The 18,224-nt window shown below is 56.5% G+C and overlaps 2 protein-coding genes across 3 annotated transcripts; both read right to left on the bottom strand.

The window, feature by feature from the left end:
* Nucleotides 1-87: 87 nt before the first annotated feature.
* SLC27A5 (solute carrier family 27 member 5) lies at nt 88-9,314 on the bottom strand. The gene is made up of 10 exons (XM_036901356.2): nt 8,564-9,314; nt 7,978-8,187; nt 7,454-7,612; nt 4,861-4,985; nt 3,749-3,943; nt 3,575-3,665; nt 2,516-2,714; nt 2,233-2,330; nt 1,927-2,057; nt 88-1,843 (listed from the first exon to the last, which is right to left on the bottom strand). Exons 1-10 carry the CDS (start codon nt 9,249-9,251, stop codon nt 1,667-1,669), a joined length of 2,073 nt encoding a protein of 690 aa, XP_036757251.2. The 5' UTR covers nt 9,252-9,314; the 3' UTR covers nt 88-1,666.
* A 1,306-nt stretch (nt 9,315-10,620) lies between these two features.
* Nucleotides 10,621-17,074, bottom strand: ZBTB45 (zinc finger and BTB domain containing 45). Of its 2 annotated transcripts, none has more exons than XM_036901366.2 (3): nt 16,593-16,832; nt 13,556-14,837; nt 10,621-11,419 (listed from the first exon to the last, which is right to left on the bottom strand). In XM_036901366.2, the coding sequence occupies exons 1-3, from the start codon at nt 16,605-16,607 to the stop codon at nt 11,163-11,165; spliced, it is 1,554 nt and encodes a 517-aa protein (XP_036757261.2). In that variant the 5' UTR covers nt 16,608-16,832; the 3' UTR covers nt 10,621-11,162. The 2 variants fall into 2 exon arrangements, with proteins under 2 accessions (XP_036757261.2, XP_036757263.2); XM_036901368.2 differs by lacking the exon at nt 16,593-16,832 and adding an exon at nt 16,933-17,074 and having other exon boundaries at nt 10,622-11,419.
* Nucleotides 17,075-18,224: the final 1,150 nt, after the last annotated feature.

The raw sequence follows: 18,224 nt of genomic DNA, 5'->3' as shown, positions 1-18,224 counted from the left end.
GACTGCAGTTTGTGAGCAATAAACGGATTTTAAACTTTATTTCTCCCTCTGACTGATTTCGGTTTTTAGAGGTATTTTGCCCCGGGATTTCCTCTCCCCAGCCTTACAGAGACTCATGCTAAAAATGCCGAGAGACTCCAGTGGGACCTGTCTCCCGCCCCCAGGGCGCGCCCAAGACTAACGCGACCTGGGCACTGACCACCGCAACTGTTCCTGTTCAAGCCACCTCGGCTACAGATCCCCAAACGCTCCAGACGCCACCATGGGACCTGCACACGGCCCAGACCACACTTCCCAGTGGCCTCTGCGACGGCAGCCTCTACTACAGGTCTTAGAACGCTCCACGTGGCGCCACCGGACCTCCACGCAGCTGACTACACTTCCCAGAGGTCCCCGCGTCCGCGGCCTCTGCCTACAGCTCCCAAAACGCTCCAGAAGCCACCACAGGCCCTCCACGCCGCTGAGTACACTTCCAAGAGGCCTCCGCCACAGCTCCTAGAACGCTCCAGGCATCAACCCTGGCGCGCAGCCGCCTGCACCAGCCTGATGCCTAAGCAACACTTCCTTCCTGGAGACCGCAAGGCCTATTTATTCCCCCAAGGCTTCGGAGCTGAGGAGCACTCCTTCTTTTCCCCTGCCCCTAGGCCACGTTTCCCACAAAGATTAGGCGGCATTTAAAACCCCCGTCATAGCGCGGACCACAGTTCCCTAATAAGGGCTCTCCCGTGTCCCAGTCTGCAGCCCCCACAATGCCCCAGAGGGCACTTCCAGCCCTAAGGCAATGCGGACTCCATTTCCTGGCGGGCTCTGTACCCGACATCTCTGACCCCAAGGCTAACGCCCTAGGGCCTTTGCACGTGCGCCTCCCTCAGTTACTTCCGGCTCCCCCTTCTTGCCTCACTCCAGTGCCCCTGTCAGATCGCCCATCGTAGCACTTCTCCCCACATCCTCCAGACCAGACCCACGCCCACTGGCCCGGGACCAGCTCCATCAGAGTCCACAAAAGACCCACATATAGAGTCAGGGTTCTCATCTTTTAAACCCTGCAGTGGGTTGGGGGCTGCCAGCTCATTCCACAACCCGGCCTTGCCCAGACAGGACCACTGCTCCACGTTAGTTGAAGTTGTGAAAATTATGGGTCACCTCACTGATGTGGCATCAGGAGGCCTACCGGAGACGCTTTCATGCCCATCATTCAATTCTCAGATCCCATGGTTAAAGACGGCCGCCATATTGTTTTATCGGTTTCACCAGCCAGCAAGAGTAAGAATGCTTCCACCTTCCACCTCCCAGTTACAGCCCAGCCCAATGAGATGGTTACAACTCAGCCAATGAGAAGCCATAGACAGGTGGGCTTTAATTCCAATGGACTCTTTTAAGGTTAACAAGGTTCTCGGTGGGATGTGGACGGGTGATCCAGAAGTAAGGTTCCTGGGAGGCATTAGGCCCTGCACTCCTTGCTTGCGTATTCATTCACACAAACATCTCTCTCCACATCCCAATTTATTTTTGCTCTGCTACCTGGCCCAGTGTTGTCCCACCCTAGGCAGCTAAGGAAATGGCCAAGCTGGAATTCATGATGCCTCTGTGCAGGTGACGCTGCAAGTGGGGGTGGTGGTCAGCTTTGGGCCCTGCTCCTGTGACGTCCTAAGGGGTGGCTAGATCATCACAGTCTCCAGGTTCCCTCGCACAAAGCGCGGTATGTGTCAGGCGTCAGGGGCCGGAAGGCCTGAGCCTGGTTGTCCAGCACGAACAGTGGGTCAGCAACGACGCCCACGTTGAAGCCCTCACGCACCAACCGGGACTTTACCAGTTTGAACGTGCTTGTGATCTCCAGGGCGTCCTGCAGGGGCAGTGACCGTAACCCCGTCTGTGACTGCCTCCACGGAGACCTGCCACCCCCGTTTCTGCCACCCTTGAGCTCACCTGGACACGGATAAAATGCGGGGCAGCATAGCCAGGGAGCCAAGCGCGGACGTGCTGGTACAGCCTCTGCCCATCGAAGGTCTGGCCAGAGGCCAGCTGCACAGCAGCCATGCCCACCTTGCCCTCACACCCTGGGAAGCACATGGGGCATTCTTGACTCACTCACCTCAGTGCCCGTGGCGGACCCACTCGTCTGGGTCACCTCTGCTTGCAGGCTATGCCCCAGTAGGTCCCCCACCTGTAAAACTAGGATAACAACCCTCCACCTACAAAGTTGTTAGCTTAAAATGAGGTGACCCCTCTCACCTGGTACAGACACACCATAGACGTTGACCTCCTGCAGGAAGTCCACGAGTGACAACACGCCCTCCACTTCCCGCGTGGACACGTTCTCACCCTTCCATCTGCGGGGTCGGAGCCAATGCTTGGGACACGCCCCTGGTAAGGGGAGTCCCCGACCCTTGTCCCCAGCTCCGCCCCGCGGAACCCTGCAGTCCCACCCCTTCAGCCTTGCCCCCTCTAGGGTCAAGGAAGGCCAGACGGCCTCGCCTCCCAGCTCCGCCTCAAGAAACCCCTTTCTGGGCCGGACCGAAAGGTATCCCCGAGGCGGTCGCGGAAGTAGAGAAAGCCTTCGTGGTCCATGGCCAGCACGTCCCCGGTGTTGTAGTAAACGTCGCCCCAGCGCCGCACGTTTTGTACCAACTTCCGTTCCGTCAGCTCTCGCGGCCCGCGGTAGCCCACGAAAGGGTGGCGGTTCAGCACCTGGGTCAGCAGGAGACCCGCCTCTCCTGGGAGTAGGAGTAAGGGCTGGGCATCAACCCTCGTCAAGAACCGCAGGACGGGGAAAAAGAAAGGGAGCATTACGATTAGCATGTGTAATGTGGGGGGCGCACGGGGAGGGCTGTGCAACACAGAGAAGACAAGCAGTGATTCTACAGCATCTTACTACGCTGATGGACAGTGACTGTAATGGGGTGGGGGGGGGACTTGGTGAAGGGGGGACCCTAGTTAACATAATGTTCTTCATGTAATTGTAGATCAATGATAATAAATACATAAGTAAATAAATGAATGAATGAATGAATAAATAAATGATCCCACCAACCCCCAATGGGGGTTTCCAACGACGGAGGACTCTCGATCAATAGGACCCTGCCAGAGAAGAGACAGAAGCAGAGACCGGGACAGGGGGATCCGGAACTGGAGAGACAGAGACGGACAGAGAAGGCAACATTGGGGAGCCCAGCAGAAATAGGAAACGGGTAACAAGGGACGGATGAGGAGAAAAATGGTTGTAGGAAGAAATAAATCTGACCAGGACTGTGCAAGGCCTCAGAAGAGAAGACCTTAGGAAAAGTGCAGAACAAGTGACTGATGCCTGGGAGGAGGTGGACTTCCACAGAAAGTTCGAGAGAACGACTCAAATGGACACCCGGAGACCCGGCAGAGCAAGAGAGTGAGGAAGGGAGCCGGACAGAGCCAAGAACCTGGAAAAGAGAGGGTTCCGGGTGGTGGTTGGGGCCCAGGTGAGTGCGCAGACACCGCCGCTGGGTGCCAGCCTCAGGATGCTGGGAGGCTTAGTCCAGCCCAGGAAGAGGCGGGGTCCCCACCCTTTCCACACCCAGGGAAGGTTCCCTGACCCCCATACCTGGCCCCACAGGGATGCAGAAGCCCTGATTGTTCCTCACAGGCTCCTCGGCCTCTGTGTTAAACTGTACAAGCTCAAAGGGGGACAGCATCTGAGTGGAGTGGGGGGAGGTGTCAGCAGAGGCTCCGCGGACTTAGCCTCAATTAAGGCCACCATCATGCCCAACCCACTCACTCGAAGGAAGCAGCTTATCTTGCCCAGAGCGCCGCAGCGCCCTGGATAGTTGACAAAGCCCACGTTGCCTTCTGTGGAGCCATAGACTTCCACGATCCGAATGGGGCCGAAGCGTTGCTGAAAGGTCTTCCAGACATCTGCCCGTAGTCCATTGCCCATCGCTAAGCGGACTGTGTGTGTCCGGTCCTCTGGCCGCTGCAGGGTTGTCCCAAGAAGGGTTAGGCAGTCACCCCGTGTGTGCCCAGGAACCCTTACCTGGGAGGGCGATCTTCGGGTCTTACCTGAGGAGTTACCTGGGAGGTGGGGGGGTGCCTATTCCTAGGGGATATACTTGGGGTTCTTACATGAGAGTAGTTCCCTGGAGTCTGCCTGGAGGGTTACCGGAGAGGAAGTTACCTGGGGGACTAACCTGGAGTCATACTTAGGGGTGAGTGGAAGCCTCATCTGGGGTTGTACCTAAGGGAGGTATCTAGGGTCTTAAAATTACCTAGAACTTTTTCCTGGAAGTGTTACCTGGAGGCCTTCCCTGGAGTGGTTACTTGGGGGCCTTTACTTGGAGGTAATCTGGGAAGTGGCTTGAAGCTTCATCTTGAGGCATTACCAGGAGCCTTTCCCTGAGGGGTTACCTAGAGGCTTTATCTGTAGGGAAACCTGGGAACTTTGCCTGTGGACAGTTACTGGGTCCACACCTCACTGCTCGGTGAGGATGAGGCCAGCTCACACCTAGTGAGTTTACTCTGAGCCACATCCTGTCCTAGGCACTTTACATATGTCTGATTTTCATAATACACCCTTGAGATATTATCCTCATTTTCCAAATGAGAACACTGAGGGTTGTGCCAAGCCAAGTCACCTGCCCAAGGTAGCACAGCTGATCATCAAAGGAGCCCTGATTGGAGACCTTGGGCGGGATTCATTATCTGTGGCTCTTGCCTTAGGTGTTTTACCTGAGGGACACTGCTGGAAACCTATACAGGGACTGCTCGAAACCTATACCTAATCTACTTGCGACCTTTACCTGGATGAGATCTGGGACTTCATACCTGCGGTGTTTAATGTGGAGCTGTAATCTTAGCACCTCACCTGGGGGAGCTGTAATCCTAGCACCTCACCTGGGGAGTGCCACACAGGTACCGCAGGACCTCGCCCACGTAATGGATCACAGTCACACCATGCTTCCGACAGTCATCCCAGAAGTAGGAGGCAGAGAACTTGGGGGCCAGGACACAGGTTGCTCCTGGGAGGGAGAGGAAAGGGTTCAGGTCATGTTTCCAAACCACTGTGATAAGCTGCTTTGATCATCTGCGGACCCATGAAGCATAGGATATTGGGCTCATCTCTGTGTCCCTGGCCCAGCCAGAACTGTCCCCAAGAGAAGAACATAAGAGAGCCTGGGTTTGAATTCTGTCTTCAGAAGGTGTGGAGAGCTCAGTGCCTGGTACAGTGAGCACTGCTAGATGAGGGCTGTGAATGTTAATCATTCTGGATTATGATAAATGGTTTATGAATGTCTAGCTGGGCAGATAAGACAGGTGGGTGGATGGATAGATGGATGGATGAATGAATGAATAGATGGATAGTGGCATGGACGGATGGGTGGGTGGAAAGAGAGATGCGTGAAGAAATAGGTGAATAGATGGATGGGTGGGTTGGTGGATGTATGGACGGATGTTTTGAAGGATGCATACATGTGTTAATAAATTTTAGGGGCACTACATTCATTCCAAGAAAATGATCCCTCCTTTACTGATCCCCTCCTCTGAAGCTGATGCTGTGGAAGGCACTTCCTTACCTCAACCCTAACCCTCAGCAAAACCCTGCAAGTTAAATACCATCATCCTTGCATCCAAAGGCACAGTTGCTCATGTGCTTGGTGAGGCAGCAAGTATGTATCTTTTTTAAAGCTGTATTTTTGACAGGGAGGTACAATATAACACGCCCTCTGTAGAAACGGATGCCAAGTCATTGGAAGTGACAGCTTTTTTGCAACCCCAATGAAACACGTCATTAAAAAAAGGTGTTCAAGAGCTGACAAAATGAGGCAGAAGAATAAAAGGGAGTTTTCCAACTAAATCTCTGTGGTTCATTTTAGCCTAAGTTATGAGCTCCCTCCAATGTGATGAATTAGGAAGCACAATTCACCCCAGCAAGTTTTTTGGCAACAATAAAATAACATCTCTAGAGGGAATTTCCAGTCTAACAGGAAATGCCTGGGAAAGAGGGGCAGAAACCAGACAAGCAAGTTCAATGAGGAGACTTTATAAAAAAAAATTAGGTAATTTGGGAAATTTGAACATGAAGTGTGCATCAGATATTAAAGGGTTACTGTTAATTTTGTTAGCTGGGATATCCACTATGATTACAACTTTTTAAGTCCTTACATCTTAGAGATACATACTGTAATATTTATGAGCAAAAAAATACAGTGTCTAGGATTTGCTCTAAAATAATCCAGATAAAGGAAGGACATATGAAATACAGTTGGCAACATGTTAACAATTGTCGAGGTTGGGTTAGGATATGTGCAGCATCATCAGACTGTTTGCTCTTCTTCTGCTCCACTGTGTCTGAAATATGTCTGAAATTGTCCATGATAAAAAAAAAAATAATACAAGAGTAAAGATGAGTGGGAGTGAGGAGGAAGGTGATAAACAAGTACAGCAAAAGCAAAATGCTGATGGTGGCTGAAACTGGGTGATGGATACATAAGGATTCATGTAGAAAAATTTAGAAATGTTTATATGTTTCAAAATTTTCACAATATAATTTTGAGAAACAAAAAGACTGTGGAGAGGCCCAGTCTGATTTCCTAGTCAGATGTCCAGGGAGAGAGCCGAGCAGAATGCTTGGTGTGCACTTATCCGTCACTGGCTCCTCCTGGGACAAGAGCTGATATGCACAGGTAGTGCCCTTTTGATGAAGTCCCTCATTAACAAAGAGAAGCCCGAGTTCCTCATCATAACCTGGAGTGTGGGAATTAGACTGGGTAGTTAGAGATTAAAGGGAAAGGGAGTTTGCAAGCCAAGGTAAAGCAAACTAGACACACAGGACTCTTTGTTCCCACTCCAGGCTATAAATAAACTCTAACACATGTATCCCTGAGGCATTTTACAGGAACTTAGACCCCACCAGATGGGCTACCTCCTGATAAGCACCTAGAACACAGACTGGGTGGAGCCAGAAGACTGATAGCTAAGATTCCTGAAACAATTCCCTGTCACCTCACCACTGATCAATCAGAAGAATGGGCATCAGCTGATCACACTGTAACCCTTTCCCATAATTTTGTCTTTAAAAACCCTTGCTTATAAGCAAACAGCAAGTTTGGGACCTTAAGCATTAGCCATCGGTCTCCTTGCTTGGTGCCCTGCAGTAAACACCCTTTTATTTTTTTAAACTTTATCCTGACATCAGTGTTTGGTTTTGCTGTGCATCAACAAAACGGCTGATGTTGGCTTTTTGCTGTGTACCCAGATTTGTTTGGTTAAGTAACACTCGTATTAGCTCTTGTCACCTCACGACCACAGCACAGCCATTAGGTCTATCTGAGTGTCAAAGCCTCTGTCCAGGTAGCTCTGAGGCTTGCTGCTGTGTGTACTTGTCAAAGGTAAGAACTCAGGCTGCTGGGTAACCTATGAGGCCTTTCACTCTCACATCCATTCTGCCAGTCCCACGGATTGGAGGGGTCCTCAGAGAAGGGCTTACCGAGCTCCAGGCAGCTAAGGACCCCAAGGACAAGCCCCATCACGTGGTAAAGAGGCAAGACGGTGTAGATCACATCATCAGCTGTGACCCCACACAGGTGGAACATCCCGCACATCTGCAGCAACCGCTCATGTGTGAGGATAGCTGGCTTTGGGAGCCCTGGGGGAGAACAGAGAGGGAAGGCGGGTGGCAAAAAGCACACAGGGATGGGCCTCCATGGGTAGGTCTGCACAGTCCGGCTTGGGGATCACAGAAGACAGCCAAGTATGGGCATTTGTGGGTGGGTTCAGGGAGGACAAAATGGACTTGGGCTTCAGAGGCTGAATTCCAAAACTCAGTGTGTTTACTCAGCAGAGGCAAGCTCCTGGCACCTTGGATCACATTGGAGGTCAGAGCTCAGGCCAGGTGTGACCATCAAAGGGCAGAATGGGTTTCAGAGGTCAAGTTTGAGGCACAGGTCAAGCTTGGGGTCAGGTCAACATGAAAGTTCAGAGGCGGGGGCTAGGTCTGCTGGGTGCCCTCACCAGTAGTCCCTGAAGTGTAGATGAACAGGGCAGGGCTCTGCGGCGTGATCCCAGCTCGCAGGTCAGCTGGCACAGGCTCCACGGGTGCAACATCAAGGGCAGCCCCCAGAGCCCCCACTCCTGGTGTGGGGGAGGAGTGGCCGAGGTAGAAGCAGTGGAGGTTCTCTGCCTGCAGCTTGGGGAGGACCTCCTCCAGGTTCTGCTGGAGGTCTGCAGGGGTGGGTCAGAGGGAGTGGGCTAGGCTCGCCTTTGAGGTTGCCAGAGGGGACACAACATCCAATGATGGGGAAAAGGAGCCCCTGCCAACCTCAAGGGAAGCCATCAGCAGAGAAAAACTTATGCATTCTTCTGTAAAAAGCTCCATAATTAGTATTTTTAGCAAAACGATTGAAATAGCCATGGTCAAAAAAAGCAAAGCAAAACTGGTACCCTCAGCATCACTTCTAGCAATTAAGTTTTGACTAATTGCCTATGAGTGGATGGGGAGCAAGAAGCTCCTTGCCCAGCCCTTTCATGACCCTCTTAGCAGGAGTACACATCCGTCCCCTACCGGTCCCCACCCCCTTTTGTCCTCTGGGGTCCTCACCTGGGTCCACCACCAGCACCTGAGCTCCAGAGCTCAGCACCGAGTGCACCAGGGGTGCCCCCCGGCTATGAGGATTGATCCAGGCCACCGGGAAGCCCAGCTTGGCCAGCCCCAGCCACAATCCCAGGGCGGGAATGGTCTGGGTGGCCAGCACCAGGAGGGCCACAGGCTCCCTGGCAGGCAGGCCCCTGGGGCTGCCCAGCTCCGCCTTTAGGGCCCATGCTGCCCGGCAAGCCTGGGCATCCAGCTCCCTGAAAGTGACTGTGCAGCCCCCTGGCCCTGTACACACCAAAGGCACATGGTCTGGCTGTGTTCGTGCCCTTAGTTCAAAGGCATCCACAAAGGTGTGGAGCGGCCGGCAGCTCATGCGCACCCTGAGGCCCAGGCCCAGGCGAAGCATCTTGACCATAAAGGCTACATCAGTGGGCAGCCATCGCAGCCCTGGCGGCGGCTGCACAGGCATCAGAGCCAGCGTGAGGGCTGCGGCTGCCAGACTCAGCCAGTGGGGCATCCAGGGAACGAGCCAGCATCGTGCCGGGACAGCCAGGCCAAGCAGCACACAGCACGTGCGGTCCCCCAGGAGCCAGCGCAGAGCCAGAGCCACCGCCGCAGGCCATGCGGACTGCCCCAGGCCTCGCAGAAGCAACGTCAGCAATAGCAAAAAAAACAGCCGCAGCCAGACGCCCATGGAACCTGCTCCCTCTTCAGAGGTGTCCACGGAATGCTCACCCCTGCGCAGGGCTGTCTTGGCCTGGTCTCTGCCTCCCTGCCCCACAGGGCAACCCATCAGCCCCACCCCCTGGCTGTGGCCCAGAGCTGTTGGCAGTGGTGTTCCTGGCCCCAGGACTCTGCTCCCGGCCCATCTTAATCCCTCTGTTTGTCTCCTCTACCTGTCGCCACCCACCATGTGCCAGGCCCTTAGGAAACAGGCAGAAATCCCTGCTCTCAGGGAACTGACATTTTGGTCAGAACGAATGCAAAATTTCAGGACAGCAAGGCAAATCTGGCTGCAAGCACTGCTGCTCTGCACACCTCGCTGGGAGGTTCTCCTGTGGCCTGTTGCCAGGTACACAGCAGATGCTCAATAAATACTTGAAGAAACACGTGCAGTGGCTGAATTCAAACCCCACTGTGACCACCCCCCAGTGTGCTGCTCTCTGGCATAAGCAGGGACCACGCTTGGGGTTCAGGAGGCTGAACTGTGCCTGGAAGGTGAGCTGGGCAGTCTGTGGTGCTGGACCCAGAAAGCCTTACTTAGGCCCTCCCCTCTGGGAGGCAGACACAGGGAGGAGGTCAGAGAGGTGCCGCCACAGGCCCAGGAGCCTGGCAGACTGGGCTGGAGCCCTGCCCTCCAAGCTACACCCCCTTGCACCTGTTCCAATTCCTTTAAGCAGAGTGCCCAAGCCAGGTGCCGCAAATGTGTTAGAAGCCAGTGGCCATTCTCTGGGCTGGCAGCTGACAATACAGGGTCCTGAGACTAGCTCACCACCAAGGATCTCCATCATTAGCCACCCAGTGGGTAGCCCAAAGGTACCAGCTACTGCTTTCTGCCCCACACCCAGCCTGGCACTCCAGAACTTGCCAGCCAGGGCAGGTACCCTGGTGATCAGATCCCCTCATGGCTGCCAGGCCCCAAAGACCTCCTGAGCCCCTCAAAAGTAATATGCTCAATCATCATATGTATCAGAACAGGGAAGTCTGAAGTCCAAGGAGACTGGAGGGTCTAGCTGGAGGTTCTAGGGAGAAGGACCTCAAAATCTGCAGGCTGAACAGCAGCAGCTGAGACTGAGACCAGGGGTTTCCTACAAGTGGCCTTCCTTTCTGAGACCCACCTCTGACGGAGCTGGCCTGTACCCCTACACACAGGACCAAGGGCTCTAGGAGTCAAGCCCCAGTCATATGTACACCGGACTCCTGCCTGAACAGAGGCATGGGATGGCTAAGGGTACCATCCTGTCCCAACCCAAGAGATCCTGGGTGGGGGTGGGGGTGTGGCCCAGGGACCAGGCAACTGAGCCCTGATGCCCACAGGCAATCTGAGAGCAAGGAACACACAAGCCAAGGAGCACACAGCTTCTGGGTTTGGGACCCACAGCCCACAGTCCTTTATTACAGAGGAGATCCCGAGGCCTGGCATCAGTCCATGATGGGTCCACCTGAGCCCCCTCTGGTGCCAGATGAGGGAGGGGCAGTTCAGGATGGGACCCTATGGGCCTTGCCCAGCCTAACTCGAGGGTAGAGCAGCTCTAGACCCCAACCCCACTCATGGGAGGGGGCGGGGCAAGAACTGGAGTCTGAGCCACTTATTCTGGGTCCAGCGTCCAGGGTCTGAGCTCCCAGTTCACGCTGGAGATGATCCAGTTCCCAGAAGTGGTTGGGTTCATGACCATCTCGGCCCCAGCTCGCCACCATGGAGGGTCCGAGTGTACGGGAGGAGAGGAGTAAAGCCGGCTGGGCTCCCGACCAGGTTTGGAGAGAAGGGTGGCAGCAGGCGGAAGGCCTGAGCTCTGAGGAAAGTGGTCTGGTGCAGGGAACGTGGACAAGGCCCCCGCAGCTAGCGTGGCCGACGGCAGAGGCGTGCCCAGGCCCCAGGGCCAGGTCAGGGGGCAGGGTGCACGGCCAGGTGGCGGTCGAGCAGCGCACGGTGAGAGAAGACTTTGCCGCAGGCGGGGCACGGCGCGCGCTCGGGTCGGTGCGTGCGCATGTGCACGTTGAGCGAGCTCTTCTGGGTGAAGCGCTTGGCGCAGACAGCGCACTGGAAGGCGCGCACGCCCGTGTGCGTGACCATATGCTTGAGCAGGTAATCGCGCAGCGAGAAAGATCGCCAGCACACGGCGCACTGGTGGGGCTTCTCCCCTGCGGGCGACAGGGCGTGCCGCACCCCCAGTCAGCTGGGAAGGGGCCCGGGGGTGCCTTTGCCCCTCAGGGCCTCCCCTTCCCACCCTTCCACCCGGAATACCCATGCCGGGCAGGGACACAGCACTCCCGGAACAACCCTCATTCCCAGCCCTTCCTTTCCAACCGGGACCCCCACATATGGCCAGGTATATCTCTGTCCTGTCTCCCACTTCCTGCAGGGCTGTCCCTCTTCCAGACCCTTACCATCATACCTAGATACCACTGCCTGTCAGGGTACCCCAACTCCAGCAGGTACCCACCCTCCCAGTAGGGAACCCCACGGGTCTGAGACAGCGTTGTCCACTGCAGCTGACCACTGACGTGTCCTCCACCTCCAGAGACCTCTGTTTCCACCAACAGCAATAGCCCTGGAATTGGACTAGAGCCTTCTCTCCTGCCATTCCTGCATTTCCCATAGAACATTCTGAACTCTATTGCTGGCCTTTGTTGTGTGACATTCTGGCAAGGCCCAGCACCTTTACACTGGGAGAGAAACAGATACACCCGCACCCTCCTACTTCAAGACCCTATTGCCCAGAACCCCTTCCTGCTGGCCATTATAATGTCCCAAAGGTGACAGAGAAGGCTGCTCCATCTCACCCGGGATCAGAGAAGGTAAAGCAGGCGATGTTGGCCCCTAGAGTCATCAGTTATTAACAAAAAGCAACTCTCAGTGAGGCAGGGCTATATAGGGCAATAGCAGGTAGGGGGTTCCCCAAGACCAACCAGGTCTGGCACCTGGCAAAGGCCACATAAAGCTGGAAAATCTTGGCTATTACTATCTTGGGGCCCCTGGCATCCTTCTATAGGCCAACCACCCAGGCCTCTGCTTTCTCTCCCTTATCCCCAAGGCAGCCGTGTACATTTTAAACATTAAATCACATGGCAGTTACTCTGCAACTCAGAACATTGATGCCTCCCCCACCATTCACAGTAAAATCCCAAGTTCCTTTTGCAGAACTCTCCTCTCTGTTCCCAAATCTCTGCTTTTCTAATAACATCCAGCTCAGCTCTGCACTCAAGCCTTTGGCATTCCATACTGTCCTCTACCTCTGCCCCCAGGGAGCACCCTGCACAGGGAGCATCCTCCCTGTGACACAACCAGGGCTTGCCAGCTGACCACCTTGGCCCCTCATTCCACAATGCCTAGCACTCCACCCTCATGGACTCTACATTACCACCAGAGCCAGAGAACCATCTCCCTAACGGCCTTTAGGGAGCACCCCCCTTTCCTAACTCTACAACTGTGGGGTCTCCAAACTGCAGTCCCATCTCCCTCCTCCAACCCTGATCAAGCTCTCTCTCTGCCAACTCTCCACTCTTTCCCTAGGAGGGCAGCGAACTCAGCCTCTCACACCCAGTCCCTGTCCACAGACCCAGTGCCATCCGCGGAGACCCCAGGAGGCTATCTGCAGCACCGCTTCCTGAACTGGCCATCTCCTCCTAGCCAAGACTCCATCCCTCTTGCCCATCCCAATCTCCAGCGTGGTGACCAAAGGCTCACCCCAATAATTCAAGGAGATTGGAGGGTCTAGCTGGAGGTTCAGGGGAAGGGACCTCAAAATCTGCAGGCTGAACAGCAGCAGCTGGGACTGAGACCAGGGGTTTCCTACAAGTGGCCTTCCTTTCTGAGACCCACCTCCGATGGAGCTGGCCTGTACCCCTACACACAGGACCAAGGGCTCTAGGAGTCAAGCCCCAGTCACATGTGCACCAGACTCCTGCCTGAACAGAGGCATGGGATGGCTAAGGGTACCATCCTGTCCCAACCCAAGAGATCCTGGGTGGTGTTGGGGGTGTTGCCCAGGGACCAGGACCAAGACTCCATCCCTTCTGCCCATCCCAATCTCCAGGATGGTGACCTCCCACCACAATAATTCAAGGTAGGGGAAGGGCAGCAGTGCCTGCTGCTCCATGTGGACGGCTGCTCCCCTCCCCGCCACACACATTGCACTTGGGGGCTCAATTTCCAAACCCCCTTGGGGTCATAAAATAGCAATAGAACTATGACAGTGCACCCAGGCCCAGAGCCCAATCCCCCCTCAGGTATAAATCTCCAATGACCAAAGGGCTCAGAGACCCACCCCGGCTCACCGGAGTGGATGAACATGTGCTTGGTGTAGTTTTTCCGTGAGCTGAACGTCTTGCGGCAGTGACTGCACTCATAGGCAGGTGGATCAGCACCCGGGCCCCGAGCAGGGGTGGCAGAGGGGGCCGAGGCGGGAGCAGCTGTGGCCTCCACCAGGGGTGCCCTGGGGGCCGTGTCCGGCGCGGGGTGGAAGGCGGGCGGGGGCGCAGAAGCCGGCCCGGAGGACGCGGGAGGGGGCTGCCCAGGCAGCCCGGGGACGCCAAGATGAAAGGGAAAAGGCCCAACGGAGGAGGGCCCCAGGGTCTTCGCGGCACCAGATGGGTGGGGTCCAGGCAGGGCACAGTCGGCTGGGACTGGGGTCTCTGAGGTACAGGCATCAGCGGTGGCACAGTCTTCATCTTGCCAAGAGGAAACGTAACTTTCGGGGAACACATCCTCGGCCGCCAAAGCCCCGCAAAGCAAGTCCCTCTCGGCGCCGCCGTAGTCAGCCAGGCCGGCAGGAGCAGGCGGCTCCTCGTGCGCGCTGTCAGCAGCGGCGGTGAGGAGGCCAGCCGCGCAGTCTGGGAAGGGAGGTGGCGCCTGGCCTTCGCCCAGACCTCTGCCTTCCCCATCCTCGCCATCGGTCTCCTCGTCGGTCTCCTCATCATTATCGCCACCGCCGTCATCTGGGGCCGCAGGCAACGCCGGGTTGGTGCTCGGCCGCTCCGCCTTGGCGAGCGCGGGGGGAGCGGGCAGCTGCAGGCGCGCGGGCCGGCACTGCTTGCGGCAGTGAGAGGCACCGGGGTGGCCGGGGGGACGTGCGGCTAGCAAATGGCGCAGCCGGTGGCGCAGCTGCGCAGGTGCCAGTGGCGGGGGCACAGGAGTGGGCATGGGCACAGGAGCACCCGGGGCGGGGGCTGGGGCCGGGGCGCGGGTACGGGCGATGATCTGCGTGCACTCATCTATGACCGTCTGGATGCGCAGCACGGATGCGGCCGTGAGCACCTGCAGAGCTTCGCCCTGTGCCACTACGAGTGAGCCGCTGTAAAGGAACTCGACGAGCTGGCGCACGGTCTGCGCGGGCACCACCGGCGGCACGCGGATCTCGGAGTGGCCGAGCAGCAGCTTGTCTTGGAAGAAGGGTGAGCCGGCAGCCAACACGCAGCGGTGTGCTCGCAGCGAAGCCTCTCGGATGCGCACAGTCACGTCGCAGAAGTGACCGCCCAGCCGCTGACCATTGAGGGTTTCGAGCAGTGAGCGGGAGAAGTTCTGCAGATGGATATGGTGTACCGCCTCCGCAGCTGCCATCTGCACAGGACAGGGTGCGTGGGCGGGGGAAGTCAGCAGGAGACCCCCTCCCATCGATTGCAGCATCCCCGTTATCGTGGGACAGAGCCCAAGGCTTTACCACACCCCCAGACTTCGGAACCTGCTCTCCCCTCCCCGAGGGCCCCTTGCAGTCCCTCCTCCAAACGCAGAGGATACAGCAGGACTTCCTGACTCTGGGACATCTGCAGCTCCGGCCACCTCCACAGCCCAGCACACCCCTGGCAGAGCGTGTACCAAATGTCTCTCCCCCTCTGAGTCTTGCTGACTGTCTGGGAAAGAGTCCAGAGGTTGACCCACCCAGCCAACCTTTCCCTAACTTCAGTATCCATAAGACTTCCCCAAGTCTCCCTCCCAGGAGGGCGGCCCAGTAAAAGACGGCAGGGACCCCTAATCATAACTGGCTGCAACTGCTTCACCCATTCCCCTCCTAACTGGCTTCAACTCCTCCCACTGAGGCTTTTTGGTTTCCCATTACCACCCCCCCAAACTTGGAGCGTCCAAGGCCCTGGGCAGAACCAGGTTTGCTGCTTCAGAATGAGGTTGTCTTAACTAGAGTGGATAAGGAGGTCTTCACAGGGGTAGGGTGGCATGACCTGCCTTCTGGGCTAAGCAATTCAGCATGTGGATAGTCAGTCACAAAGGTTGGAAATTAGCCTGGCAGGTACCCTACAGGAGAAAAATCAATGTTTTCTGTAGACCCCAACACTAGGCAGGGAGGTGTCTCTCTCAGCCTGGTGCTTCTTGGAATACGGATGGGGCCTATGGGGTGCAAGGTGTGGATGTGGCGCAGAGAGAGGGCTTGTGTGGACTGCACAGGGTGTGTGACTGGGTGGGTCCTAATGCACCAGCAGCAGCTTGGAGATCGGCATGACTAAGCAATCCATACATTTCTTGTCAAAGTGTGGCCTCCTAAACGCAGCATTGTCCACCCTCGGGCAGCAGAAAGGGGTAAGGGTACCACCCCTCTGGGGAACTCTGGGAATCTGAGCAGCTCTGCTACTTCACCCATCATACCAGTACCACTTTCACTTGGCCTGTTTTTCCTCTGTCAGACAGCGAGGGGATACTGTACTCACCCCACACCCAGGCCATACAAACCTCCAATATAGGGGAAGACAGCAGGGACACGGAACGCACCGAGATCTGCCCACTCTCCACCAGCCTGGCTCAGGCAGGGTCACACAGCCCTAGAGTGAGGCCCCACAACCTACTAGGGTCTCAAACCCACCCCCTCTGGCTCCTTATGCTTTTCCTTTGTTGGGGCCGAACCCTCTCTTTCTTGTATACTCCTGTGACCCCTCAAACCACTTCGCACACCTCCACTGCCCAGGTACCGCAGGTCTAGACTGATTCAGTAACCTCCTCGTGTCCCGGCACCTCTGGGTCTATTACCCACGTGACAGCCAGAGGGAGACTGTTCAGACATAACAGATATAGACCCTCGGCTCAAGAGCCCTCCGTGGGGATGAATTAATTCTCGGCAATTCCTTAACTGGGCCAAGTCTTTCCACGTGCTGTTACCTCTGCCAAAAGCACCCACTCTCGGCTTTATTCAGCTATCATGTTAAGGACTTCATGTCCGAGCCCGGGCGATGGAGGGCAGAAACCTGCGCATCAACCCGGCTGGCTCGAACCCTTCCTTTCCTATCCACCCCTGCCCTGCTTCCCGGCGGGCTCCTAAACTTTAGTTTAGATACAGTAGGGACTTCCTGGCGTCTCAGAACAAAGGCCAACCTCAAACCGCGGCATCCAGGTCCACCTGCCCAGTATGGCGCCGCATTTTCGCCGCTACGCCTGTTGCCCACACCATGTATTTTGCTCTGAGAAACCTCTCCCGTACTCTGCGTCACTGCTCGCGCCCTACCCCGAGCCTAGAGACCCTCTCTGATCTGCTCCGGGTCCACCCGCTCAGCCACGGCCAACCTGGGTTTCCCGCCTCCGCGCCCTCGCCAGAGCAGTGATCCCATCCTGTAGCGCCCCCTCATGTCCGCAGCGTGCACTCCAAGCCTAGCGCGGCCGTCCCTTCCCTGGCACGCCCCGGCCCTGCCGCAGGGGGATGCCCACCGGACCCCACCTCGGGCTCCTCAGGCTCCAGGCCGGGCCGTGACCTCCTCCCGCTCACCACCGCCAAGGCTGCACTTCACCGTCGCGACGCCAGCGGAACTGAATTATGCAGTCGCTGCGGCGCTGGGAAGCGCTTAGGTCGGAGCACGTTTCCGGCGTTTTCCTAGAGATCAACCGCCGCCGCAAGGGTGCACTTCCGGCTCTCGTCAGTCGGAACCAGAGTCGCGGAAGCTGGGGCAGGTTGGCACCAAGGTAACCTGAAAGCCAGAACACGCTTCCGGCGTCGCCCTAGAGACGGGGCGGACTCTGCGATGTCCATCCGCGGGCCACGCCTCCTGCGCTCCCTGCCCGCCAGAAGGTGATGCGTGGTAACGAGGCGGGGCACCTGCCTCTGTTGGTGGCTCCGGGCCGAGTTAAACCCGGCTGCCACCCCGGGAGGGCGCAGGCGAGATACCCCGCAGCCTACCCCCAGGCCTTCTGGAGACTGCGAGTGAGGAGGGGAAGCAGACACCACCCGGGCTAGGCTCCTGTCTTCCGGCCCGTCCCTGAGCCTGAGTCTCAGGAGGAAGGCGGAAGCAGCCCGAGTTAGTTGCCCACTCTACCCCTCGGCACACACACCAGGCCCTCTGTCCCGGGGCGAGTGGTGAACAAAGGAGTGGATATTGAACTGAACACTTTCACACAACGCTCTGGGCGGGAGCTCAGAAAAGGGAAGGGACGTGGCAAGGGTGGTACCTCTGCCAGGAGGGTGGTAAGCAGCCAGACTACAAAGACCAGAAATGACTTTATAGAACAGAATCTGTGGGAAGTACAGTGTGGACAGAGGGAACAGCCTTGGTTTGCAAGGGCCTGGCATGGGTACTGGAGGGAGGCAGGAGAGCCTGGACCTCAAGGTCAGAAGATCCCCCCCAAACCCCCAGCCTCAGTGGACCCCATGCCGTGTCCTGCAGATGGTGAAGGGGGCCTGACTTCTCAACAACCTCCAATATGGAGACAAGGTCAGAGTGCCTGCCTATCCCTTAGGCATCTGCTGGGCAACTGTGTCATAGATGTGTTGAAGATGAGGGAGCAGAGAGGATATGCTACTGGGAAACCACTATCCCTGCCCCTTTCTTCCCAGTCCCATCCCCTGAGGAACCTTATTAAAACCCAAGTCTAATGGTGTCATTGTCCCTGCTCAGAATCTTGGCCCCTCACAATGGCCTGTGCAGCCTATTGGGTCTGTTTCATCCAACCCCTCTCCTCCCCAGTTCCTATCACTGCTCATTCCTCTCTGGCCTCACAGGCCTTGCTGTGCCCACC

This window comes from Manis pentadactyla (genome assembly GCF_030020395.1).
Source record: "Manis pentadactyla isolate mManPen7 chromosome 15 unlocalized genomic scaffold, mManPen7.hap1 SUPER_15_unloc_1, whole genome shotgun sequence".
In the NCBI taxonomy this organism is placed as follows: domain Eukaryota; kingdom Metazoa; phylum Chordata; class Mammalia; order Pholidota; family Manidae; genus Manis; species Manis pentadactyla.
Note: the sequence above shows the minus strand (reverse complement) of the source record. Positions and strands in the feature narration are given on the sequence as shown.